This window comes from Balaenoptera musculus, chromosome 10 (genome assembly GCF_009873245.2).
Source record: "Balaenoptera musculus isolate JJ_BM4_2016_0621 chromosome 10, mBalMus1.pri.v3, whole genome shotgun sequence".
Taxonomy (NCBI): Eukaryota; Metazoa; Chordata; class Mammalia; order Artiodactyla; family Balaenopteridae; genus Balaenoptera; species Balaenoptera musculus.
In genome coordinates this window covers 46,200,650-46,228,620 of record NC_045794.1, presented here as the reverse complement: position 1 = coordinate 46,228,620, position 27,971 = coordinate 46,200,650, and the positions used below count along the sequence as shown (strand labels likewise).

At 41.2% G+C, this 27,971-nt stretch overlaps 1 protein-coding gene across 9 annotated transcripts in view; it reads right to left on the bottom strand.

Annotated features, from left to right (window-relative positions):
• Positions 1-510: 510 nt before the first annotated feature.
• Positions 511-27,971, bottom strand: part of ATP23 (ATP23 metallopeptidase and ATP synthase assembly factor homolog) — an 89,534-nt gene continuing 62,073 nt past the window's right edge. Inside the window, exons 1-7 of one of the 9 annotated variants that reach the window (XM_036867030.1) lie at positions 26,527-26,549; positions 23,264-23,429; positions 9,656-9,701; positions 8,457-8,538; positions 4,680-4,817; positions 2,878-2,961; positions 511-956 (exon numbers count right to left, since the gene is read on the bottom strand). In XM_036867030.1, the coding sequence (XP_036722925.1) occupies positions 753-956; positions 2,878-2,961; positions 4,680-4,817; positions 8,457-8,538; positions 9,656-9,701; positions 23,264-23,318 (609 nt within the window). In that variant the 5' untranslated portion in view covers positions 23,319-23,429; positions 26,527-26,549 and the 3' untranslated portion in view covers positions 511-752. Of the gene's footprint in view, positions 957-2,877; positions 2,962-4,679; positions 4,818-5,268; positions 5,451-8,456; positions 8,540-9,655; positions 9,702-10,582; positions 10,895-12,523; positions 12,678-22,664; positions 23,215-23,263; positions 23,430-26,526; positions 26,561-27,971 lie in introns of those variants that run through there. The other 8 variants (XM_036867031.1, XM_036867033.1, XM_036867034.1 and 5 more) reach the window with 8 other exon arrangements.

Below are 27,971 nucleotides of genomic sequence, written 5' to 3'. Positions count from 1 at the left end.
ACTTTCTCACACCATGCACAAAAAATAAATTCAAAATGAATTAAAGACTTAAAGGTAAGACCTGAAACCATAAAACTTCTAGAAGAAAACATAGGCGGTAAACTCTTTGACATCAGTGTTAGTAATTTTTGTTTGGATATGTTTCCTCAGGCAAGGGAAACAACAGCAAAAATAAACAAATGGGACTACATCAAACTAAAAAGCTTTTGCACAGCAAAAGAAACCATCAACAAAATGAAAAGGCCACCTACTGAATGGGAGAAGATATTTGCAAACAATATCTGATAAGGGGTTACCATCCAAAATATACAAAGAACTCATACAACTCAACATCAAAATAAACAAACAACCTGATTTTAAAATGGGCAGAGGATTTGAATAGACATTTTTCCAAAGAAGACATACACATCATAAAGGGCATACTTCACAGGTTTCATAATCAAGTTTTAAAATGTAATAAAAGTAAATCACAATCATAAAAAATAAAACACAATAACAAGTACATTGTAGAAAATTTTAAAATGCAATTTATTTGCCTTATTTACCAAATGGTTAGCTACAAAGATACAATTTTTGCCTTGGAGTTTAAGGCAGTTTCATTTCTTACCACAGTTACTTTTTCTGATGCTAGAATCAGCATCTTCTGTGTCTTCTCTGTATTTAATTGATCATTTACGTTTTATGTTTGTCCACTTGGGAACCACACTTTCTTCATGATCACTGAAGCTCTGCAATATAAAATGTCATCGTCTTCATATATTTGAGTAGTACCGATCCCGGTTTTGAAAGTCTCTATGAGCATATCTTGCATAGGTCTTATTATGAGGGATCCTTCCAAAAGGTTCATGGTCATTGAAACAAGATTCAAAAACTTCATCAACAGCCTTCTGAGCTACTTCTTTGCTGATGTTCCTAACAGCCAGGATAGAACGAATGGCTCTGTCTCGCACACAAGTCTAAGGAGAAAAGTATGTGGCTTTAATTTTATAAATATATGAAAATTTTGTCATGAAATAGTAACATTTTATACAATGTGTGAACCACAGTCAAAATTAATTTCCTCTCATGTTATTTTATTAATTTCTGTCAGTCCAAAGAAGAAAGATTAAATTATGGAACATGTTTAGCTCAATCTAAAATTATTTAGGTATAAGTAAGATCTCCTTCCCCTCCTCCCTTCTTCTCATCTTTCCTAATGATGATAATTTCTAGGCAGTATCTGCTAAACAATAACTCCAAATTTGCAATATCATAAAAGTCTATAAATAAGGTTCTGGTTGAGTTTTTTAATTTGAATAAATATGAAATATACTCCTGTGCCTCTCTCTCCCTTAGCTTTTCAGGTGACCAATGCTAGATAACTTTTCCTTCGAGAGGGGCATCTCCCCTGGAGGCAACAGGAAACCACACATACATACACACAAAATTTGATGGCATCCTAATTTTTCAGGGGAAAACAAAAAATCAAACAACTTTTTTCTTGGGTACATACTGTACAAAAGCAGGGACTCTGTTCTCTAGGACTCTTCTCCCACTACCTCCACGTATTTTCCATCCTATTGCTAGTTCTATTCATTTTCTGCTGCTGCTACCCAAGTTAAAAAGAGGAAAGATTTCTCTTTCAAAGACTCTGGACCCCGGATTACATGCCTTAACTGCATTAGCCTCTTCTCTGGGATGTTCTGATGTAGGATGTCCTACTTCCACCGAGAGCCAGAACACACTGCCCATTCAAATGCTGCCTGAGCTGAATTCACCAGATGAGCAGGGATTGGAGGGCATGGAAGACATGCAGCACAAGTCAGGGGCACATCACTAAGCGGACTTGGCACAGGCTGAAAGCATAACAGCCCTATCAGAGTAGCCACCCTTCCCAGGCCCCAGGTTTGCCTTCTAACTAACTCCCATTCACCGAGTTCAAAATTTCTCTTCGTAGTTCACTGTGACTTTCTACCTTCCTCCCCAGAGTTGTTACTCTTTTCTCTGGAGAACCAAGGGCCTTCCTGCTGTTGTTCCAAGCCTGTCCTTTTTGCATCTGGTTAAAACTACTATCCTGATGCCCATGAACCTGACAAATTGGCCCAGCAACCTCTTCCCATAGAAGAGCTCTGACCAGCCTTTCTCCTAAGTGTGGACACAGAGCCCCTTGGTTGCTATGGGCAGAACTGCTCACATTCTTCACCAGTCCATCAGTTCTAAACTTCTTCTCCCCATGCCCATCTATCGTGGACCTTAAAAGCTTTCTAGTACAGTAGAAACTAACACAACATTGTAAAACAACTATACCCCAATTAAAAAAAATAAAGTGTTTCTTTTAGACAACAACAACACAAAAAAACTTTCTAGCAGGATAATCTTGCCTATAGTTTTCATTTTGTTTTGTTTACAAAATCTCTCAGCTCAGCTCATCATAATCAAGTCTGTGCTGATCCAAAGCTTGGCTGTCACGTCACATAGCCTTTAAAGGTGTGCTAATACACACTGCACTGAAGTGCAGTCTCTGTGCTGACAGGTATTACTTTTTTGTCTAGAGAATACTGTGATGGTTTCAAAACACAAGTCCAGTGCTGTTAGGATAAAAGTAAGACAGGCTGTGATTTCACGTCCAGTCCTTATCTACCCCCATCCAAAAGTATCCCACGTGTGAGACCGTAGCTCTTTTCACTGTGAAAATCTCTCACTTAGTCACATAGCTTGCCCATAATTATAAAATAGAACTGAATTCCATCTATTTGGCTTAAGTGATACACATTTTGTATTCTTTCATATAAGTAGTTCTTTCAAATTTCAAATACTAAATGTACTTCTCATTTTTCTATTCATTATTTCCACTCATAGCACTCTTAACAGTAAATGATTTCATATGTTAGTTTTTACCTGATGGTGTTGTTTTAATCCAAAATGTAACCTGAGTATTTCATTTAAAAGTGAGCAGTCTCCACTAAGGTTAGCAGCTCGAACCTATCACAAAGACAGAAGGCAAACAAAAAGAAAATAAGCACTTGTGCTCTACACCTTTATATCAACTGATTTTTTTAATTATAAAAGAATATAAAATTGGTATATTTTTCTGAAACAGAGTACCTGTAAGATTTTTTTTTAAATTCTATTGACTTAAGAAGTTCTTAAGAAAAAGAGCAGATATCCATGAGCTACACTAGGCAGCGCCAAATACACTGGGGGCAATCACCTATTCAAAGGGAATTTTCAAAACTTTCCACCAGAGTCTTACAGACAGAACTAATTTCTTTTGGAACCAAGAGTCAAAGAGTTGGACCTCAAAGGTAAAGATTATGCTCTCTACAAAATACAAGCACTTCTAGAAATTACCAAAAGGACTTCAAGAAAGCATTCTTCCAAAGATCTACAAACTGAGTTTCAATGTGAGCTTAAAACTGAATACATCAGTACCTAAGACACTTTAGGCACACAAACCTCCCAGCTCTCCTAGCCCAAATCACTGAAACTCTCTTGGACCGTCCCTTAAACCTGTGTAAGTTCATGCCCTTCCTCCAGGGTCTTGAGTGGCCTATGAAAAATTAAGTGGTACAGAGAATCAAGAACATTCCAAACTGGTCATGCTATGAACATGACAGCCTGAAGTTAGTATGTATTTTCTAATTTTCTATATCTTTAAGGTAAAAAGCAGCTTTAATAGGTGAAAAAGTCATGGAACTACCCACATGGATTCTACAGCCAACATGGCCACGTTTTTGCTCATTCACTGCAATCAGAATGGCCCACTTCTTGTTACTTCTATAATAACATGGCTTCATTCCTCTGAGGAGCTCAAAGCACTTAACACACTTTAACTAGCTAACAGGCATTAATTCTCATAACACCCAAGGGAGAGAAATATTTAAAAGCTCAGATTTCGGTCTTCTTTCCAAATAATATGAGTTATAATCAGATGCAGTGAGGCTGCTTATTAATTTCAAGGGAAAGAGAAAATAAGTTTTAAAGTATAAGCTTGAAATTTATATTAGTTTTCTTTAGCTTCTCAGCACATTGCACTCTTCAATTAATGAAATGCAAGTATGAAATACACATGTCTTTCTAGGAGCATATATATGTGTGTATTTCTGACAGCAACCCAAAATGCTTAATAATAAATATCTTCCTATGTTGTATTTTTGAAACAAACTGTTTTACTCTAGGGAAAGCTAGGAACTTTACCTATGGAAGGCAGCACAGCAAACCAGTCAAGAACCCTGGTTGTAATCCTGCCTCTGCCACTTACTATGTACGGTATCTGAACAACTGCCTCACTTTTCACAGAAATAAAACGGGGATAACAGTATCTACCTCAATGGGCTGTTGTGAATATTAAATAAGAGTCCACAAACAGCACAGGGTTTGGCACACGGCCCCTCAGTAAATGTTAACTATAAATTTTTTGTATTATATAGTTTATTCCATAGGAAAAATAGCTTATTATTAAAAGTCATCACTATTATTAGGATTTAAAGGTTATATTTAAGACAATTCTAAAAAGATACTTAAAATGTCTACCTGCTGTATCTAAAAGAATTGTATTCAATAGTTAAAAATGGAAACTGAAGACTAATGTGGAATTATGACAAGAAAAGGAATACGTTTAAATAAATCATACTTGAATAAAATGTTCAAACACACAACAGTGTCCTTGGGGGAAAAGTACCTTCTACAATAAAACTTACCTCAGAGCAGGCCAAGTGCCTGACGTTGGTGAACCAGTCGACATGAGCTCGACAATGATCGAATGCATGAATGAGCTCATGGGTGACCACTCTGTTCATATGGGCCTGATTACAGATATTATTCTGGCACAAAACAATCTAAGAAGCACCAAAATGAGGAAAGTTCGGTTATTTCTGAGATCTACTCTCACTTCGTAGATTCCATCTTCTCTCCCACCTGAGTGGGCTCAACTGCTTGGAAAGCCTCACCCACTCTATCGACCCAACACCCACCCCTCCATCAAGGCTCGGTCTTCACCATACATGCTCCATGAAGCCTTCCCAATGGCTAACTTCTCCCTTCTCCTCTCTCTGGACTACACAGCACTTAGTTTAAGGACATTTACTCACACACCATCCTCACTGGGTTGACTGTACCAGCCATCTTAGACTCCACAGTCTTATATTAAGAGTGGACCCTGGAATGAAGCAGGGAGATTCAAATTCCAGCCCCACTCCTCACTAAGTCAGTGACCTTGGGCAAGTTTCTTAAGCTTTCTGTGCCTCAGTTTCCTCAACTATAAAAAAGGAGATGACTTAGAGTACCTACCTCTTAGAATTGTGAGAATTAAATGAGAATATGTGTAAAATGTTTCTTATCAAGTTTCTCAATAAGCAATGAATCAACAATGAATGACCACACTGTCCCATTCTACTAGAATTGCCAGGAAAAGTCCTCAGAAAGAGCTTCAGAAAGAAGTGCAAAGAGCCAGCAGCACACTGAGCAGGACCCTATAAGAATAATAAAGACGTGAGGGGTCCTAATAATAATAGTCCCCACTTACTGTGTACTTACTGTGTGCCAGACACTGGGACATGTCCCAGATATTTTATATACATTCATTCAACATTCATTTATTCAACTAATATTTATCAAGACCTACTAGAGATTTATAATCTACTAATGGAGACAGAAATTAATCAAATATTTACCAAAATGTTTAAACACATGCAGTGACAGTTGTCATGAAGAAAAACCCAGGTTGTCACGAGTACATACAATGAAAGTCCCTGACCTGGTCTGCAGGGTTGGGAAAGGCTTTTCTGCAGAAGGAATGTTTAAACTGAGATCTAATGGATGAACAGGAGTTAAATTCGAGGAGAGGGGAAGGGAGCATTCCAGACAGAGAACAACATAGGCAAAGGGTAGGGGGAGGGTTGAAGGAAAAGAATGTTTGAGAAGCTGAAGGCAGGCCTGTAGTACGAAGCAGAAAGTTGGAGGCTGTAGGCATGAGACAGGGCTGGTGAGGTCAGCAGGGGCCAAATCACTCTTTATCCTGACAACATTGGGAAGTCACTGAAAGGGAGTAGTGAAACGGGGGGTGTTTTATTTTGTTTTTATCCTTTTGACCACAGTTGGAAAAATAAACAAAAGATGATCGAAACTGGATGCATAGAGACTAGTTGAAGGCGAAAGAAGTATTCTAGGCAAGAGATAATAGTCCCAGAGCTAGGATGGTGCGAGCCTAAAAAGGTATTTAGGAGGTAGACTGGACAAAATTTGGTGTTGGATAGAATATGGGAAGGGAATCAGAGGTATCAAGGATGATCCTTAAATTTCTGGCATGGGTAATAGGACGGATGGTGGTACTGTTCACCGAGATATGCAAAACTAAAAGACCAGGTTGGGTGGGGATGGAGATGATAAAAATCAATTTGAACTTGGACATGTCAGGTCTGAGGTGCCTTTAGGACATCCAAGTGTAGGTGTTCAGTGAACACTTGGCTATATGGATGTGGAGTTCAAGAGAAAGCTCTGACCCAGCAAAGTAAATGAGATCCCCTTGGTAGAGTGCAGAGTAGAAAAGAAGGGGCTCTAACACCAAGGATTAAGGGACTTCATTTAAGGGCTGGTAGAGGAAGCTAAGTTAGCAAAGGAGCAACCACAAGAGTCTTGCATACTGGAAACCATGGCAAGAAAGTGGCATTAGCTGTTAAAGTCAAGTGTATGCATGTGATATGACCTCCACTCTAGCCAGATACCTTGGAATAACTCTTGCCCACGAGCACTGGGAGAGAAGGTGAAGAATATTCACAGCAGCATTGTTTATAATAATAATAAAGTTGGAAACAATCAATACTCGATAGGGTAAACTCTACTACAGACATACAAAGAGTAGAGTAAACTCTACTACAGACATAATATACAACACAAACTAAATTAACCAGAGGTGCACACAACAACACAGAAGAATCTCACAACGTTGAACGAAAGAATTAAGTTACAAAGACTGTATGATTTCATAAAATGACAAAGTATTACACATGACCCCAAGTATAAAGCTTAAAAGGAGGAAACTAAACACATTGTTGGACTGTACACATAGATGGCAAAACCATTCAGACAAGCAGGGAATGGTTATCACAGAAGTCAGAAAAAGGAAGGGAGGGGGTTGTGACCCAAGAGGGGCACACAGGCTTCTGAAGTCCTGGCAGTGTTTTATTTCTCAAATCTGGGTGGTAGTTATATAGATGTTCATTTTACTATTATGACTGAAAGTGTACATACAGGTATTTTACTCTTCTATATGAATGAGATACTTCACAACAAAAATTTTAATTAAAAAAAAAAAAGAGTGCCCAACTGTGTATAACACTGCTGAGAAATAAGATGAAGATTCAAAATGTGCACTCTATTTAACCCCCAAAGAGGATGAACTTACCAAGACCCATCTTGGGAGCTAGAGGTGTTGCGATTATCAATTTACAAATGAGGAAACTGAGAATAAAACGAATAACTTGCCCAAGCCCCACAGCTAATAAGCAGGGGAACTAGGATTTGAACTCAAAGTCTATCTGACTCCAAAACTCAGACATCTCACCCCTCTGCTATGTTGCTCTTTCCCATGATTACTGTGAAACAGCTATAAATAACTAAAATACATATAAAATTCCCTAGCAGGAAACAATTAAATGTACTTAAATGTGTTATATATTCATGATGGAAACAGTTGACTTATAACACTTTTATCTACCCTCATATCACATGACATATCCATCTACCACCTCAAGACTGTCAAAACCCCCCATTGACTTAAAACTTATAACATTTATTGACTTAAGTGCTCTGCTTACTATGATAAGTAGTTTACAAGAGAAATCTCATTTAATTCTCATAACCATTCTATAAGATAAATACAATCATTACCCATATTTTACAGATGAGAAAACTCACTCTCCTCATCAAAAATTCTCAAAGATCTATCACTTCTCACTGTGTAAAGGTGAAACTCTATCTTGGCATTCAAAGCCTCCCACCATATAGCCTATCTTTCTTTCCAATCCTATTTCTCCTCATTCCCCATGCATTCCTGCCCTCCAGCTGAACAAGACAACATGCCATTCTCCAAATACACCTTGTGCTTTCTCAACACGTCACCTTTGCTCATGCTACCCCTGCTTTTGGCAACAGTCTTTGTCTTCTTTGCCCCTGAAGAGCCTTTACATCCTCTAGCTGAATCTGTTGGCATCTTTCAGTCAATCACATCACTGTCCCATTGTGGTAACCACACCCACCTCAAACAGTTTAACCCGCCTCAAATTTTATCATTGTCTCTGCGTTCCTGTCTTGTCTCCCCTGTGAGATGTAAGGACCTTAAGAGTAAAAGGACCACAATTAACTCATTTTTTGAATTCTACACAAAGTCTACCAAATGGAATGCCCAGCACGTAGATGCCAATCAGCAAACATCAGGAGAGAGAACTGGAGGAAAGAAGACAACTTGGTAGACCGCCTACCTGAGACACCGAAGCATCAAAACCTCCACTGACATTTCCATTACAGTCTTCACAAGAAAAGTGTCTTTCTTTGTTAACAGCGCTGGAAGGTAAGAATGGATTAAAAAGACAACGTCCAGAAGTAGTGTGCATGGGGCACAGGGGAAACAGCCCTGGGCCAGGAGACCCGGATGACACATCTCTCCATCACTACCACATAGGACACCTTGGGAAAGCAACTCAACACCTTCAGGGCTCAGGTCTCTCATCTGTAAATATGGAAACTGTCTCTGCAAAATCTATCCCAGTTCAAATTCTACGCTATGATTCCATAAAGAATTTGATCAACTAATTAAGACCATATTGGAAATACGCTGTAGTTTCTGCCCTTGGGCCAGAATGTTAAGAAGTGGACCTCAGGGCTTCCCTGGTGGCGCAGTGGTTGAGAATCTGCCTGCTAATGCAGGGGACACGGGTTCGAGCCCTGGTCTGGGAAGATCCCACATGCCACGGAGCGGCTGGGCCTGTGAGCCACAACTACTGAGCCTGCGCGTCTGGAGCCTGTGCCCCGCAACGGGAGGGGCCGCGATAGTGAAAGGCCCGCGCACCGCGATGAAGAGCGGTCCCCGCACCGCGACGAAGAGTGGCCCCCACTTGCCGCAACTAGAGAAAGCCCTCGCACGAACCGAAGACCCAGCACAGCCAAAAATAAATAAATAAATAAAAATTTAAAAAAGTAGCTATAAAATTAAAAAAAAAAAAAAAAAAAAACTGTAATAAAGAGATCATGTTATTTAAAAAAAAAAAAAAAAAAAAAAGTGGACCTCAGAAATCACTTCTTCCGATCTCCTCAAAGTTAAACAACACCTGGAAGGCTTCTACATGCATAACAAGCTGAGATTTCTTCTCCATTAAGGATAATGCTGAGACTGGCATAGTGGAAAAACCAGGTTTGGTGGTTACTTACAAGTAAGATTTTAAGTATCGTCTTTACTAAATACCTGAGGTGAATAGTAGAGCCAGAGATGTGGAGTTAGGGCTGAAGAGGTCCAGAGAGAACAAGGCCTGCCTGGAGAGAGTGTAGCCAACCACCACCACCTACCATATGGAAAGGGCTTTGTGGCCTGAAGTGAAATATCTGAAGTACTTCCAGTTTTGGTGGGGATTTTTTGTTTGCAGCAGCCAGAATATAGAGCAGCATTTCAAAAAGATTCACTTACCAACCTGAATGCTTCATGGCATCAAGCAGCAGTTTAACATACGGATCTAGAAAGATATTGATTCAGTTACATATGGTAATTGGACAAAAAGAGCACCAATTAAATTATCCAAATAGCAGTATAAGATATTATCAAACAAAACCTCACAAATCTTAGCAAAGTAATACTATCTTAAAAATGATAAAAAATGAATATGAAAAGCTAAGCTTAAATTAACGTAAAAGCAAGTCTTTAATGAAATGAAACACTGATAGAAATACGAAAATGGGTAGTACCAAACATCTTAGATAACATCAAATATGTTTTTCAGTTAAATGATCAAACACAATGTATAAAAATATATACCAAGGGGCTTCCCTGGTGGCGCAGTGGTTGAGAATCCACCTGCCAATGCAGGGACACGGGTTCTAGCCCTGGTCCGGGAAGATCCCACAGGACGCGGAGCAACTAAGCCCATGTGCCACAACTACTGAGCCTGTGCTCTAGAGCCCGTGAGCCACAACTACTGAGCTGCATGCCACAACTACTGAAGCCCGCACACCTAGAGCCCGTACTCCGTGATGAGAAGTCACCGCAATGAGAAGCCCACGCACCACAACAAAGAGTAGCCCCTGCTTGCCGCAACTAGAGAAAGCCTGCATGCAGCAACGGAGACCCAACACAGGCATAAATAAATAAATAAATTTATTTTTAAAAATAAATAAATAAATATATATACACACACACACACACACACACACACACACACACACACACACACACACACACACACACACACCAAAAGACTGAGGAAATTTGGGACCAATATCCATAGAAACAAACAGCAGCATAGTATCCAGATTAGAGGAAGGCAGTAGGTAGGCCCACTGTTGTCTGTCCTGGTCTGTGAATAGTGTCCCATTCTGAGTACCATACTCTAAACAGGACCTGCCAACCGAAGCTGTTCCATAGGAGAAGGTGACTAGAACAGTTCAGGACTATTTTCCACAGGAAGCAAGAAAGGGATCTGTAGATTTAGAAAAGAGAAAAAAGACTTAACTAGGGCCACAGTACCTTCAAGTATCTGAAGGGGTGCCATGTGGGAATAAATTCAGCCAACATTTCTTCAGAGGGCAGTACAAGGACCAAAGGGCAGAAGTTACACAGGGCACATTTCAACTCAGTATGAGAAAGGATTTTTCCAACAATTAAAGCTGTCGATACAAGAGCCCAACAGCCTCAAAGGGCCTCAAAGATAACCTGTTCCAAGGATAGAAAGCCCAGAGATAAACCCACGCACATATGGTCACCTTATCTTTGATAAAGGAGGCAAGCATATACAGTGGAGAAAAGACAGCCTCTTCAATAAGCGGTGCTGGGAAAACTGGACAGGTACATGTAAAAGTATGAAATTAGAACACTCCCTGATACCATACACAAAAATAAACTCAAAATGGATTAAAGACCTAAGTGTATGGCCAGACACTATCAAACTCTTAGAGGAAAACATAGGCAGAACACTCTATGACATAAATCACAGCAAGATCCTTTTTGACCCACCTCCTAGAGAAATGGAAATAAAAACACAAATAAACAAATGGGACCTAATGAAACTTAAAAGCTTTTGCACAGCAAAGGAAGCCATAAACAAGACCAAAAGACAACCCTCAGAATGGGAGAAAATATTTGCAAATGAAGCAACTGACAAAGGATTAATCTCCAAGATTTACAAGCAGCTCATGCAGCTCAATAACAAAAAAACAAACAACCCAATCCAAAAATGGGCATAAGACCTAAATAGACATTTCTCCAAAGAAGATATACAGATTGCCAACAGACACATGAAAGAATGCTCAACATCATTAATCATTAGAGAAATGCAAATCAAAACTACAATGAGATATCATCTCACACCGGTCAGAATGGCCATCATCAAAAAATCTAGAAACAATAAATGCTGGAGAGGGTGTGGAGAAAAGGCAACCCTCTTGCACTGCTGGTGCGAATGTCAATTGATACAGCCACTATGGAGAACAGTATGGAGGTTCCTTAAAAAACTAAAAATAGAACTACCATATGATCCAGCAATCCCACTCCTGGGCATATACCCTGAGAAAACCATAATTCAAAAAGAGTCATGTACCACAATGTTCCTTGCAGCTCTATTTACAGTAGCCAGGACATGGAAGCAACCTAAGTGTCCATCGACAGATGAATGGATAAAGATGTGGCACATATATACAATGGAATATTACTCAGCCATAAAAAGAAATGAAATGGAGGTATTTGTAGTGAGGTGGATGGAGTTAGAGTCTGTCATGCAGAGTGAAGTAAGTCAGAAAGAGAAAAACAAATACAGTATGGTAACACATATATATGGAATCTAACGAAAAAAAAAAAAAAAGGCCATGAAGAACCTAGTGGCAAGACGGGAATAAAGACACAGACCTACTAGAGAATGGACTTGAGGATATGGAGAGGGGGAGGGGTGAGATGTGACAGGATGAGAGAGTGGCATAGACATATATACACTATCAAATGTAAAATAGATAGCTAGTGGGAAGCAGCCGTATAGCACAGGGAGATCAGCTCGGTGCTTTGTGACCACCTAGAGGGGTGGGATAGGGAGGGTGGGAGGGAGGGAGATGCAAGAGGGAAGAGATATGGGAACATATGTATATGTATAACTGATTCACTTTGTTATAAAGCAGAAACTAACACACCATTGTAAAGCAATTATACTCCAGTAAAGATGTTTAAAAAAAAAAAAAAAGTCTATTGGGATTGACCATATATACACTAATATGTATAAAATGGAAAACTAATAAGAACCTGCTGTATAAAAAAATAAATAAAATTCTAAAATTTTAAAAAAAGAAAAAAGATAACCTGTTCCAGCAGAGGTCTATAAACACTCTGGTCAATTGATGGCACAGAGGTTTCTGCTCAGTGATGGGGGTTGGAAAGGCCTAGATGACTCCTGAGGCCCCCCACTTCTAAGAATCTATGAGGGATTTCCCTGGTGGCACAGTGGTTGAGAATCCGCCTACCAATGCAGGGGACACGGGTTCGATCCCTGGTCCGGGAAGATACCACATGCTGCAGAGCAACTAAGCCCATGCGCCACAACTACTGAGCCTGAGCTCTAGAGCCTGAGAGCCACAACTACCGAGCCTCTGTGCTGCAACTACTGAAGCCTGCGCACCTAGAGCCCATGCTCTGGAACAAGAGAAGCCACCACAACGAGAAGCCCAAGCACTGCAACAAAGAGTAGCCCCTGCTCGCCACAACTAGAGAATGCCCGCACACAGCAACGAAGACCCAATGCAGCCAAAAATAAATAAATTTTTTTAAAAAAACTTTATAAAAAAAAGCGGGGGCGGAGTCAAGACAGCATACTAGGAGGATGCAGAATGCGCGTCTCCTCACAACTAGGGCACTTACCAGGCACTGGTGGGGGACCACAGACACCTAAGGGGATGGGAGGAACCCCAGCAACTGGGTAGGACATGGGGCATTGGGGGAGCGAAGGGGGAGGAGAAGTGGAGGCCGGACGAGACTGGCGCCCCTGAGGGGCAGCTGGGGGAGGGCAAGGGATTCCCACACCCGAAGGGGGAAATTGGGGAACCACTGGGAGGGCAGAGTATCAAAAGGGAGAGTTGCCATGTTTCCCCTGCCCACTTGGGTCCCCAGGAACCTGCTGAGATCCCAGGCCTGATCCTCTGCCCACCTAGGCCCCCTCCAGCCACACAGGTCCTGAGGGAGTGGGAGGGAGGGAAGGGGGAGCAAAAGTAAAGGCCGGACCTCCGGGACCAGCACCCCAGAGGGGTGGCTGGGGGAGGGGAGGAATTCCTACACCCAGCAGGACCCCCCACGGTTAGGGGTCCAGTGGCAATGGGGAGACCCTGTGGGAGATGGTGGGGGAGGGGCAAGAAGGAACGGGGCCAGTGCTTTCCCTGTCCACTTAGGCACCGGGAAGCCTGTTGGGCTCCCGGGCCTAATCCTCTGCCCTTGGAGCCTCCCTCGTGCCCCGCAGAGCCCAAGCCCCGCCCCTACACCCCCACCCAGGGCCCCACCTCTACACTCGGAGACACCCTCTGAGACCCCCGCCAATGCGCTGGACCTAAACCCCACCCACACACCCTCACTCAGCGCCCTACCTCCAGACTCCGGAACTCCACACTCCAGAGGCCCTCCTTTTGACGTGCTGCCTCTCCCCTTCCGCAGGCAGGTCCTAAGCAGAGGCCCCGCGCTGTGCTCAAACGTCACCCCCAAGCTGCCTAGGTCCTGCCCCACCCTAAACCCCACCCCTGCCTGAGTTCTGCCCCTGTCTAAGTTCCACCCCCATAGCCAAGGCTTTATTTATTTTTTTTCTTTTTTTCCACTTTTACATTGGGGTTCTGTTTTACCTTATTAATTCATTGTTGTTCATTCTTTTATATTTTTATTTTTCCTAATAAATCTTTTATTTTTCTAATTTTATTTTATTCTTTATACTTTGTTATTGTTCTCTCCTTTTGGCTTGTTCACCCCCCCTTTTTTTTTCTTTCTTCTGTTGTGGTTTTATTTTACCATGCTGCAGTTGTTTCAATTACAGTTTTATTTTTCCTAATATATTTTTTATCTTTCTAATTTTATTTTGTTTTTTATTCTTTGACATTGTACTGTTTCTTTTTTCTTTCTTTCTTCCTTTTTTTTTTTTTTTTTTTAAACGCACCACAAAGCTTGCGGGATCTTGGATCCCAGGCTGGAGGTCGGGCCCAAGCTCCTGTGGTGGGAGCACTGAGTCCAAACCGCTGGACTAACAGAGAACCTCAGACCCCAGGGAATATCAACCGGAGTGAGGCCTCCTGGAGGTCCTCATCTCAGCACCAAGACCCAGCTCTATCCAACTGCCTGCAAACTCCAGTGCTGGATGCCTCAGGCCAAACAACCAGTAAGACACCCATCAAAAAAAAAAAAAAAAATGAAACGACAAAAAAATGTTACAGAGGAAGGAGCAAGGTAAAATCCTACAAGAGCAAATAAATGAAGATGAAATAGGCAACCTACCTGAAAAAGAATTCAGAGTAATGATAGTAAAGATGATCCAAAATCTTGGAAATAGAATGGAGAAAATACAAGAAACATTTAACAAGGATCTAGAACTAAAGAGTAAACAAACAGTGATGAACAACACAATTACTGAAATTAAGAATACTCTAGAAGGAATCAATAACAGAATAACTGAGGCAGAAGAACGGATAAGTGAACTGGAAGACAAAATGGTGGAAATAACTGCCAGGGAGCAGAATAAAGAGAAAAGAATGAAGAGAATTGAGGACAGTCTCAGAGACCTCTGGGACAACATTAAACACACAAACATTCGAATTATAGGGGTCCCAGAAGAAGAAGAGAGCAAGAATGGGTCTGAGAAAATATTTGAAGAGATTAGAGTCGAAAACTTCCCTAACATGGGAAAGGAAATAGTCAGTCAAGTCCAGGAAGTGCAGAGAGTCCCATACAGGATAAACCCAAAGAGAAACAGGCTGAGACACATATTAATCAAACTATCAAAAATTAAATACAAAGAAAAAATATTAAAAGTAGCAAGGGAAAAGCAACAAATAACATAAAAGGGAATCCCCATAAGGTTAACAGCTGATTTTTCAGCAGAAACTCTGCAAGCCACAAGGGAGTGGCAGGGCATATTTAAAGTGCTGAAAGGGAAAAACCTACAACCAAGATTACTCTACCCAACAAGCATCTCATTCAGATTCAATGGAGAAATTAAAACCTTTACAGATAAGCAAAAGTTAAGAGAATTAAGCACCACCAAACCATCTACAAATGCTAAAGGAACTTCTCTAGGCAGGAAACACAAGAGAAGAAAAAGACCTACAATAACAAACCCAAAACATTTAAGAAAATGTTAATAGGAACATACATATCGATAATTACCTTAAATGTAAATGGTTAAATGCCCCAACCAAAAGACACAGACTGGCTGAATGGATACAAAAACAAGACCTGTACATATGCTGTCTACAAGAGACCCACTTCAGACCTAGGGACACATACAGACTGAAGGTGAGGGGATGGAAAAAGATATTCCATGCAAATGGAAATCAAAAGAAAGCTGGAGTAGCAATATTCATAGGAGATAAAATAGACTTTAAAATAAAGACTATCACAAGAGACAAGAAAGGACACTACATAATGATCAAAGGGATCAATCCAAGAAGAAGATAAAAGAATTATAAATATATATGCACCCAACATAGGAGCACCTCAATACATAAGCCAACTGCTAACAGCTATAAAAGAGGAAATCGACAGTAATACAATAATAGTGGGGGACTTTAACACCTCACTTACACCAATGGACAGATCATTCAAACAGAAAATTAATAAGGAAACACAAGCTTTAAATGACACAATACACCAGATAGATTTAATTGATATTTATAGGACATTCCATCCAAAAACAGCAGATTACACTTTCTTCTCAAGTGCACACAGAACATTCTCCAGGATAGATCACATCTTGGGTCACAAATCAAGCCTTGGTAAATTTAAGAAAACTGAAATCATATCAAGCATCTTTTCCGACCACGGTGCTATGAGATTAGAAATCAACAATTACAGGGAAAAAAACGTAAAAAAACCACAAACACATGGAGGCTAAACACTACGTTACTAAATAACCAAGAGATCACTGAAGAAATCAAAGAGGAAATCAAAAAATACCTAGAGACAAATTACAACGAAAACACAGCGATCCAAAACCTATGGAATGCAGCAAAAGCAGTTCTAAGAGGGAAGTTTATAGCAATACAAGCCTACCTCAAGAAACAAGAAAAATCTCAAATAAACAATCTAAACTTACACCTAAAGCAATTAGAGAAAGAAGAACAACAACAAAAAAAAACCCCCAAAGTTAGCAGAAGGAAAGTAATCATAAAGATCAGATCAGAAATAAATGAAAAAGAAATGAAGGAAACAATAGCAAAGATCAATAAAACTAAAAGCTGGTTCTTTGAGAAGATAAACAAAATTGATAAACCATTAGCCAGACTCATCAAGAAAAAAAGGGAGAAGACTCAAATCAACAGAATTAGAAATGAAAAAGGAGAAGTAACAACTGACACTGCAGAAATACAAAGGATCATGAGAGATTACTACAAGCAACTATATGCCAATAAAATGGACAACCTGGAAGAAATGGACAAATTCTTAGAAGAGCACAATCTTCCGAGACTGAACCAGGAAGAAATAGAAAATATAAAAAGACCAATCACAAGCACTGAAATTGAAACTGTGATTAAAAATCTTCCAACAAACAAAAGCTCAGGACCAGATGGCTTCACTGGCGAATTCTATCAAACACTTAGAGAAGAGCTAACACCTAATCCTTCTCAAACTCTTCCAAAATATAGCAGAGGGAGGAACACTCCCAAACTCATTCTAAGAGTCCACCACCACCCTGATACCAAAACCAGACAAAGATGTCACAAAAAAAGAAAACTACAGGCCAATATCTCTTAAGATGCAAAAATCCTCAACAAAATACTAGCAAACAGAATCCAACAGCACATTAAAAAGATCATACACCATGATCAAGTGGGGTTTATCCCAGGAATGCAAGGATTCTTCAATATATGCAAATCAATGTGATACACCATACTAACAAACTGAAGGATAAAAACCATATGATCATCTCAATAGATGCAGAAAAAGCTTTCGACAAAATTCAACACCCATTTATGATAAAAACTCTCCAGAAAGTAGGCATAGAGGGAACCTACGTCAACATAATAAAGGCTATATGACAAACCCACAGCCAACATCATTCTCAATGGTGAAAAACTGAAATCATTTCCTCTAAGATCAGGAACAAGACAAGGTTGCCCACTCTCACCACTATTATACAACATAGTTTTAGAAGTTTTAGCCACAGCAGTCAGAGAAGAAAAAGAAATAAAACGAATCCAAATCAGAAAAGAAGTCATCTGTTTGCAGATGACATGATACTATACATAGAGAATCCTAAAGATACTACCAGAAAACTACTAGACCTAATCAACGAATCTGGTAAAGTAACAGGGTACAAAATTAATGCACAGAAATCTCTTGCATTCCTGTACACTAATGATGAGAAATCTGAATAAGAAATTAAGGAAACACTCCCATTTACCACTGCAACTAAAAGAATAAAATACTTAGGAATAAACCTACGTAAGGAGACAAAAGACCTGTATGCAGAAAACGATAAGACACTGATGAAAGAAATTAAAGATAATACAAACAGATGGAGAGATATACTATGTTCTTGGATTGGAAGAATCAACATTGTGAAAATGACTATACTACCCAAAGCAATCTACAGATTCAATGCAATCCCTATCAAACTACCAATGGCATTTTTCACAGAACTAGAACCAAAAAAAATGCACAATTTGTATGGAAACACAAAAGACCCCGAATAGCCAAAGCAATCTTGAGAAAGAAAAACAGCTGGAGGAATCAGGCTCCCTGACTTCAGACTATACTACAAAGCTACAGTAATCAAGTCAGTATGGTACTGGCACAAAAACAGAAACATAGATCAAAGGAACAGGATAGAAAGCTCAGAGATAAACCCACGCACATATGGTCACCTTATCTTTGATAAAGGAGGCAAGAATATACAATGGAGAAAAGACAGCCTCTTCAAAAAGTGGTGCTGGGAAAACTGGACAGCTACATGTAAAAGAATGAAATTAGAACACTTCCTAACACCATATACAAAAATAAACTCAAAATGGATTAAAGACCTAAATGTAAGGCCGGACACTATAAAACTCTTAGAGGAAAACATAGGCAGAACACTCCATGACATAAATCACATCAAGATCCTTTTTGACCCACCTCCTAGAGAAATGGAAATAAAAACAAAAATAAACAAACGGGACCTAATGAAACTTAAAAGCTTTTGCACAGCAAAGGAAACCATAAACAAGACGAAAAGACAACCCTCAGAATGGGAGAAAATATTTGCAAAGGAAGCAATGGACAAAGGATTAATCTCCAAAACACACAAGCAGCTCATGAAGCTCAATTATCAAAAAACAAACAACCCAATACATAAATGGGCAGAAGACCTAAATAGACGCTTCTCCAAAGAAGATATACAGATTGCTGACAAACACATGAAAGGATGCTCAACATCACTAATCATTAGAGAAATGCAAATCAAAACTACAATGAGGTAACACCTCACACTGGTCAGAATGGCATCATCAAAAAATCTACAAACAATAAATGCTGGAGAGGGTGTGGAGAAAAGGCAACCCTCTTGCACTGCTGGTGGGAATGTAAATTGATACAGCCACTATGGAGAACAGTATGGAGGTTCCTTAAAAAACCAAAAATAGAACTACCATATGACCCAGCAATCCCACTCCTGGGCATATACCCTGAGAAAACCATACTTCAAAAAGAGTCATGTACCACAATGTTCATTGCAGCTCTATTTACAATAGCCAGGACATGGAAGCAACCTAAGTGTCCATCGACAGATGAATGGATAAAGATGTGGCACATATATACAATGGAATATTACTCAGCCATAAAAAGAAATGAAATGGAGGTATTTGTAGTGAGGTGGATGGAGTTGGAGTCTGTCATACAGAGTGAAGTAAGTCAGAAGGAGAAAAACAAATACCATATGCTAACACACATATATGGAATCTAAAAAAAAAAAGAGGAACCTAGGAGCAGGACAGGAATAAAGACACAGATGTAGAGAATGGACTTGAGGACATGGGGAGGGGGAAGGGTAAGCTGGGATATAGTGAGAGAGTAGCATTGACATATATACACTACCAAACATAAAATAGATAGCTAGTGGGAAGCAGCTGCACAGCACAGGGAGATCAGCTCGGTGCTTTGCGACCACCTAGAGGGGTGGGATAAGGAGGGTGGGAGGCAGACACAAGACAGAGGGGATATGGGGATATACATATGCATATAGCTGATTCACTTTGTTATACAGCAGAAACTAACACAACACTGTAAAGCAATTAAAATCCAATAAAGATGTTTAAAAAAAAAGCAAGAAGAGAAAAATACAAATAGAAGTTGTTATTTATAAAAAGAAAAGAATCTATAAGCCTGCTAAAATTACAGCAAAGTATTATGAACCCAAGTGCCTCTAATATCAACTTTTCGCATAGATGTCCCATCTGAGAGTATAAATGCACAGCAAATTACGTGACATAAGCAAAAAAAAAAAGAGAGAGAGAGAAAGAAATCAAGGTTTTTAAGTGCTGAAAGCAAAAACAGGTGAGTAAAAGTAGTGTGGGATGAGAAAGTTAGGTATAGGTTACTGCTTTACTAACCTGACCCCTCTTAAGAGTGTTAACAATAAAACAATTATTACTAATAATAAGTATTATTTAGTGTATATCAGGCACCATACTAAATGCATTATTATTCAAGCAACTAAGAGTTTTACAAAGTTGAAATGGATTCAAAAGCCTACAGTCCTCTTTTAAAAAAAAAATTTCTGGGAGCACATTGGTTTGGTACTTCAAAAATGACCTGCAGTATTTAGAATGGATTTGCTTTGGAGAAAAAGAAAACAAAAGTCGCCCTTGAGGCCTGATTTCTCCCATCACACTTGCCCCAGGCATAGGATTTCAAAGCTTCAAGTTGATGCTTTAATACCAACAGGTTCTCCCAGCAGCCTTCCCCTTGGAAGGCTGAGGCGGGTTAATTCCTACTGGGTCTCAAGTTCAGCACCTCGCCCTCCTCATATCCTACCTATGTCAACTCTTGCTCCACTTTTTGGCTCTGCCACTGTAAGAACAGCTACCTTTTCTTTATTCAGCTTGATATGCTGGCACTTTACACTCATAAAATCTATTCCTCACAACAACCCTAAAAGGGATATTTTTATCCCTCCCCACTCCCTTTTTTTTTTCTCAGATAAAGATAGAGAAGATCAGAGAGTTAAATCACTCTTCCATACGTAATAAGGAAAGGGATCAAAATTTGAACCCATGTCTAATTCTGCAGCCTATGTTCTTTCCACTGCATTCCACTTTGAAACATCTTAACGGCAGGGTCCCAACTCCTCTCTGTATTTGCCCAAACCAGAACCTAGGAGGCATTCAATACATATTTGCAAAGTAAATACAATGTCATCATTTCCTCTACTCCCCCTCCTCCTCCCTTGATTCCCTAGATGCAGGTAATCTCAAGAAGGCTGGAAAATAATTGGGTGGTTGACTTTTGAACTGTGACTGGCCAGCTGTGAAACAGTAACCTTACTTTGGAACAATAAGTTTAAGTCTTTGATTTTCTAAATGTATCTAAAGTAAACTTTAGATGGCAATGTAAAAAAGTTAAGAAATCTCTAGTGCAATGTCCCTGGGATTAGAGAAAAATTGGTCAGCAGATGGTGTCCCTATTTAACCCACAACAGTGGTTCTTAACCTTTTTGGGATCGTGGGCCTCTCTGAGAATATCATGGAGCTATGAACTCTCTCCCCAGAAAAACACACTTAGGAGCATACACACACGGTTTCGTAGTCCATGTCAGGAATTTCTACACTCTGAAGTCCACCCATGTATGAAGGTTAAGAACTCTTTCCATCAAAGGGTAGGACTGCACAACTTGTTTTTTTTTTTTTTAATTTATTTATTTATTTATTTTTGGCTGTGTTGGGTCTTCGTTTCTGTGCGAGGGCTTTCTCTAGTTGTGGCAAGCGGGGGCCACTCTTCATCGCGGTGCGCGGGCCTCTCACTGTCACGGCCTCTCTTGCTGCGGAGCACATGCTCCAGACGCACAGGCTCAGTAATTGTGGCTCACGGGCCCAGTTGCTCTGTGGCATGTGGGATCTTCCCAGACCAGGGCTCGAACCCGTGTCCCCTGCGTTGGCAGGCAGATTCTCAACCACTGCGCCACCAGGGAAGCCCCTACAACTTGTTTTTAACAGGAGGGAAGAGGGCAGGGCACAACCCTTACAGAATGACATAGCTGTTGTGGACACGACATAAACTGGTTAAAACCTGGTTAGAACCGATTAGGCCCAAGATGGCAGAAGATTCAACTTCCAGTAGATCTTGAACCTCATTATACGTTCATTGTAATACATTAGCATATGCTACATGACACACCCACGGGCACCATGACAGTTCCAAGGCTAACTATAAAAGGCCAGAAAGTGGGCAGTGGCCCAAATCCTGGAAATCCCCACCCCTTCTCCAAAATAGTTGGAATAATCCTCCCACTCATTAGCCTATGAAATTACCCAGCCCATAAAAACTAACCACCTCATATTTCCTGGCCGCTCTCACCTTCTGAGACAGACTGCACTCTGTCTATGGAATCTTTATCTCCCAGGGCCTCTCCCCCTCTGAGATGGCCCACACTCTGTCTATGGAGTGTGTACCTCTCTCAATAACTCTACTTCTTACCTATCACTTTGCCTCTCGCCGAATTCCTTCTGCAGTGAGACATAAAGAACCTGAGCTTCATTAAGTCCTGAGACCAGGAGTGCAATTTCAATTAAAAGGCAGTGGGTTCGAGTCCCAGCCTGCGGGTTCAAGTCCCAAGCTGAGTTTTGGCGGGGTTCAAATCCCATCTGAGTTGTGCAGTTTCAGCAGGTATGCCTTAATTAACATGGCTCTTTAAAACTCTGCTTCACCTGGACTCTCAATTCCTCATATTACTGCATAATTTACCTAAAATATCAAAGGATCTGTCAGACCAGTGCGCGTGACGGAAAGGGCAAACTCCTAACCCAACTCATTTATGCCGCAAGCAAAAGGAGTGCTGAAAGGGGCCTCAGCGCTTCCTCTGATGGAAACTGAGGCTCAGACTCCCACACCCGCCCCCACAAGAATCTGCCTTAACTCTGCACCTGGTGCCTGAACCCCGCCCCCGACACACCTGGGCTGAACGCAGAGCCCCCTAGCGGAGCGGACCAAGGCCCCTCCCTGCCCGCCGGGTCTCAGACACCCCCCACCGCAACCTCCGCAGACGCCCAGCCCCCAGGCTCACGGCTCCTACTTGTCTCCAACGTCTGCAAGAGCATAAGCTGGCACTTCTGGTTGTTGGTGAAGAAGCTGGAGAGGAACCCTTGCTGTGGCTTCCCCTGAGCCAGCCGCTCCGGGAAGACTTGGCACCCGACGTGTTGCTGCTGCAGCTGCTCCCCCGCAGCGGGGCCCGGGCCGCGTTCACCCGGAGCGCCTGCCATGCCGCCCACGGACTTTGCCGCTGCTTCCTCCCGCCTCAGGCGGCCCGGGGGGTGGAGACAGGGAAAGGGAACCTCCCTCCCGCCTACCCACCGCCCAGGCCCTCCCTCCGCCGAGCCGACCTGGCGCCAGCCGGGCGACGGCCGCAGGGGTCCACAAGCCCGGAGACCAAAGGAGCGCTGGGCCACAGGCGCGGGGCGGGAAGACGGTAACGGGGCGGGGCGACGGCTGTTAGGCGGGCAAGGGGCGGGGCCAAGCGCCTGCTGGCTGAGCTGGGGTTGGCGAGTACCCTCGCAGACTACAACCCGCCTGATGTGGGCTTGGCCTTTGCCGCTCAGCGTGCTTGTGCCGTCCCCATAAGCCTTGTTCCGCAGCCCTGCTTACTCGTGCACACTCCTTCCTTACCTCCTGACCAGTACTGGCCATTAAGTACCCTTCTCCCTCTGAAGGTTTCTGCCATCTTCGCACTCCCTGCTTTGTCCACCAGCAGGCTAATTGCAGCCTCTGGTCCACCTCTCTCTTGACGCCCCAAGCCGTATTAAAAGCACTGTTTTTCAGAAACGTTTGAAAGCTGCAATTATAATGACTGGTCAAAACCCTCAAAATACAAGACCCAAATACTTTTTTTCTGCCTCTTCTAGGCCCATTCGCCCACCCTACTCTTTCGCCACCGCAAATAACTCTCTGATAATTGATGAAATAAAATTCATATTTTATGGCAAGACAAGAAAAATTTAAACAAAATTTTTCTCTGCCAGTTTGGGCCTCCTCCCTCCCCCTTAGAGTGTACTACTGTGCATCTGCATTAACCAGACCTTCTTAGAAGATATTCCTTCTTAATCTTGTATAGGGTCAGGATGACCCACTACTCCATAACTCCTTGGGAGATAACCTTCCTTCTGTCAATAATTCATTTGACATATAACACTTTGTCTCAAAAACTTCTTTAACTGCTGTGACTTCTAGTGGGTGGAACAGTGCTCAGAGCTTTCTGAAAGACTGTCTCCCAGGTTATAATCCTCAGGTTCGGTCAAATAAACTTTTCCATTTCTTTCTTAGATCGACTATTGATTATTTTTCATCAACATAACAAAACACAACCTTTTTACTTTAACTCCAAGCCTTAACTCATACTTCCATCTTTAAGCCCCCATCCTCAGTCCTTATGATCCAGGTCCTGATCAAATCTACCTAATCCACAGGGCCTTGCCAGATACCTTAATCAAAATTAATATCTCCTGATCTCCCAATGTACAAAGTACTTCGTACCTATTATGGCTTCATCACTGCCTGACAGGTTTTAAATAATTTGTGTTTCTCTTTTCCCACTAAATTTACTCAGTTCAGCTCACACATTTATTCAGTACCTGCTATGATGGGCCAGGCATGGCAGCAGAAACAGGATAATAAGAGAATTTCTAAGGTTGAGAGGAGCATATGATTTATGTAAGAAATGTATCTAAATCATAAAGGTTCAAGAGACGTTGAGGATTATGAACAGTACCTGTGTGTCATAGGTGCTCAATAAATATCTAAATTGAGTGAGATGCTAGGATTATTCACTCTTTTGAAATATAATATTATGAACACCTTCTATGTACATAGACTACTAAAGCTGTAACAAAAAAGCGCTACTTTTTATTGAGCTCACCTGCAATACATTATTTCTAATCCCTACCACAACCCTGCAAAATAAATATTGTTATCACTATATTTTTCAGATAAAGAAAGTGGGCTCAGCAAAACTGAATAATCCAGGACCACAAAACTAGCTCTTAATCTAGTTAGGGGACTAAAATATACACATATGGAAAACTAGACCATTTCAAGTTAGTGTAATTAGTCTGGAATTCTCAGGGAAGGCTAGATAGAAAAGATGGGGCCAGAAATGGACCACAGACGGTAAACATTTGAAATACTATTCAGCTATATGAATAAGCAAAAAAAATGCAAATTAAAAGCTGTCATTTCCCCGCACCAAATTAGCAAACATTTTTTTCAATGTTCATTGCTGAAGGCAACAGAGAGAAAACTAGAAAGTTGTACACCAAAATATGATCAGTAGTTGTCTAGGTATCAGAATATTTTTATTACATTTTTCCAAATTTTCCTAATGTTCTACAATAAGCATGTATTACCTTTATAATCAGAAAGGTATACTTTAAAAAAATTGAGGGCTTCCCTGGTGGCGCAGCGGTTGAGAATCTGCCTGCCAATGCAGGGGACACGGGTTCGAGCCCTGGTCTGGGAAGATCCCACATGCCACGGAGCAACTGGGCCCGTGAGCCACAATTACTGAGCCTGCGCGTCTGGAGCCTGTGCTCCACAGCAAGAGGGGCCGCGATAGTGAGAGGCCCGCGCACCGCGATGAAGAGAGGCCCCCGCTTGCCACAACTAGTGAAAGCCCTCGCACAGAAACGAAGACCCAACACAGCAAAAATAAATAAATAAATAAAATTAAAAAAAATAAAAATAAAAAAAATTTTAAAAAAAATTGAGTAGCCTTTGGATGGCATATGTGTTAACTTCATCCATTTATACTATAAAGACATAGGAGTGGAATGGGACGGCATTAGGGGAGAGATAGGGAAATGCAAATACAAATTACTAAGGTAAAAAAAGAAAAATAATCACCACAAAGAAATGAGAACATGGGCAAAGATTTAGCTATAAGGATTTTCATTTCTCCATTGCAGTACTAATTAACAAAAAGGATAGAAACTGTTTTAACAAAAAGTGCAATGGAAAACATAACAACCATGTTGTTTTTTAAATGAAATATGTTCATAAAAGCTTTTTAGGTTACAAAATAGCATGTACAACGTAATTACAGCTTGAAATTTATTATATGCACAGAGAGGGTCTGGATGTGTAACCGAGCAGGACGTTATGGGGCCTTCCCAGGACGGACCCCCTCCCCCATATCCTCGCTGTAGCTCCTCTGAAATACCTAGATAATAGTATCTGATGCACACTTCCTGAGTTACACATGCTAAAACCACCACCAAATGGAAGAAATTAACTACTTGATGAGCATGAGCCCCCAGACTCTATAGGCCCCTAAGGATTGATAATGTTAACCGCCCTATTATCTCAACACCAACCAGAGAATTGTGCAGGACCTAATCACATACCCTGCAACCAGCCTCCCTCACCTGGCTTTTAAAAATGCTTTGCTGAAACCCTTCCGGGAGTTCAGGGTATTTTGAGCAGGAGCTCCGTCCCTTCTCCTTGCTGGGCCTTCAATATACCTTTCTCTGCTCCAAACTCCCACGTTTTGGTTTGGGCTCACTGCGCATCAGGCACACGAGCAACAGATGAAATTTGGGAGTTTTGTTTTGTTTGCACCTGTGTGTGCCTGCCTTCATTCTCTAAAGCAAAAATAGTTGTTTTATAGTAAGTTGTTTGAAGCTGCTTAAATAAATCACAGCAACAAATGAAGTTGCATATAACTTTAAGTGCTTTTTAGCTTTGCTTTTCCGCAACTAATAAATCCACTTCTCCAGGGCCACCAAAACTTGGGGGAGAGTATAGCCTTTCCTTACTGATCCAGTCATTTTGAATACAGGGAAAGAACAAAACAGTTTCCACCACTCTCCGCGGGAATACGCCACACTTGGCCCAGTAATCCCACACCGCTGGGAAACGCAACCCACCAACATACACACCTACTTGCAGCAGGAGTCAGCCCTCCGAACCCGGAAGTGAATGGGAGCAGGCACGCAGCATTCTGGGAAGATTTAAGGGAGCCGCGTTGGTGTGGCTGGCTGTTACCGGGGCAACCGGAGGCGCTTGGCGGTTATCCGTGGTTTGGCGCCGTTAGCTGGACAGTCTGAGACACTCAGAGGCCATTTGGGATGAGCGAAGAGGGAAGAAGAGCCCTTTCAGGAGACAGTTGTCCTGTCAGGTTATCTAGTCGTGCCCCAGGCGGGAGCGCCTGATCTGGGGCTCTGGGTCACGCCCCCTTCTTCTTTCAGCCTTTTCGGCCAAATGAAGTAGCCCAGAGGCTCCTGACTGTCATTTCTTTACTTTTCTGCCTCCTCTCAGAAAATGTAAGCTGAGAATTTCTAATTAACACTGTAATGTGTTCTAATATCAACGTAAATTCTTGTTTGAGGACATTTTATGGGGCCACAAATTGAGAACTTAAAATTCACACTAAAATTGTAGACTGCCCCTTGAGATATGGTAAGGGCATAAGGATTTTAGATGAAGAAAAATGTTACTTTCCCCAAAAGGAATTTTTGAATTCCGTTAGGAAAATAAACAATGTGAATATTTTTTTTCCATGTAAAGAACAGAAAATAGAGTGTGTGGGATTAATCGCTTGTAACAGTGATCACAGTGTAATTCTGGCCACAAAGGGACATTAATTACCACCCTCCTCCCTCTCCATGCTAAACTCCCCAATTTACGTTCCAGCTAACTTTTAATTTCTGCAGTACTATGCTTTTTCAAGTCTTCTCCTCTTGCAAATGGTAAAAATGCTCTTCCTCGCCTTAATTTTCTTTGTTCAAATCCTCATTTAGGTATTATGTCCTTTACAGTCCTTCCCTGGGACTTTTGTCCACCTCCCATTCAAGATAGAATATGCTCTTCTTTATGAACTTTTGCATATTTATCATAGTAATTATGATTCATTTAGTGACATCTGTTCTTCCAACTTTGGAGACCTCCTTGTGGGCAGGGCATATTTTATATTTATCTCAATTGCATTGATGCTCTGGCTCATTTGGTTCTCAACAGATATTTGTTGGATAAACGTAAACTACCTTTGTTAACTAGTCTAAAGGAATGTGAACTAAAATGAAATAAACAAGGGTAACCACTGAAATAAATAAATAAACTAATTAATTAATTTAATTGAGGCCTTTTTTTTTTTTTGGCTGTGCGGGGTCTTAGTTGCAGCACATGGCATCTTCGTTGCCCCATGCGGGATCTTCAGTTGCGGCATGCGGGATCTAGTTCCCTGACCAGGGATCAAACCCAGGCCCCCTGCATTGGGAGCGCAGTCTTAACCACTGGACCACCAGGGAAGTCCTGAGGAGATATATATATATATATTTTTTTTTTTTTTGGCTTTGTTGGGTCTTTGTTGCTGCACACAGGCTTT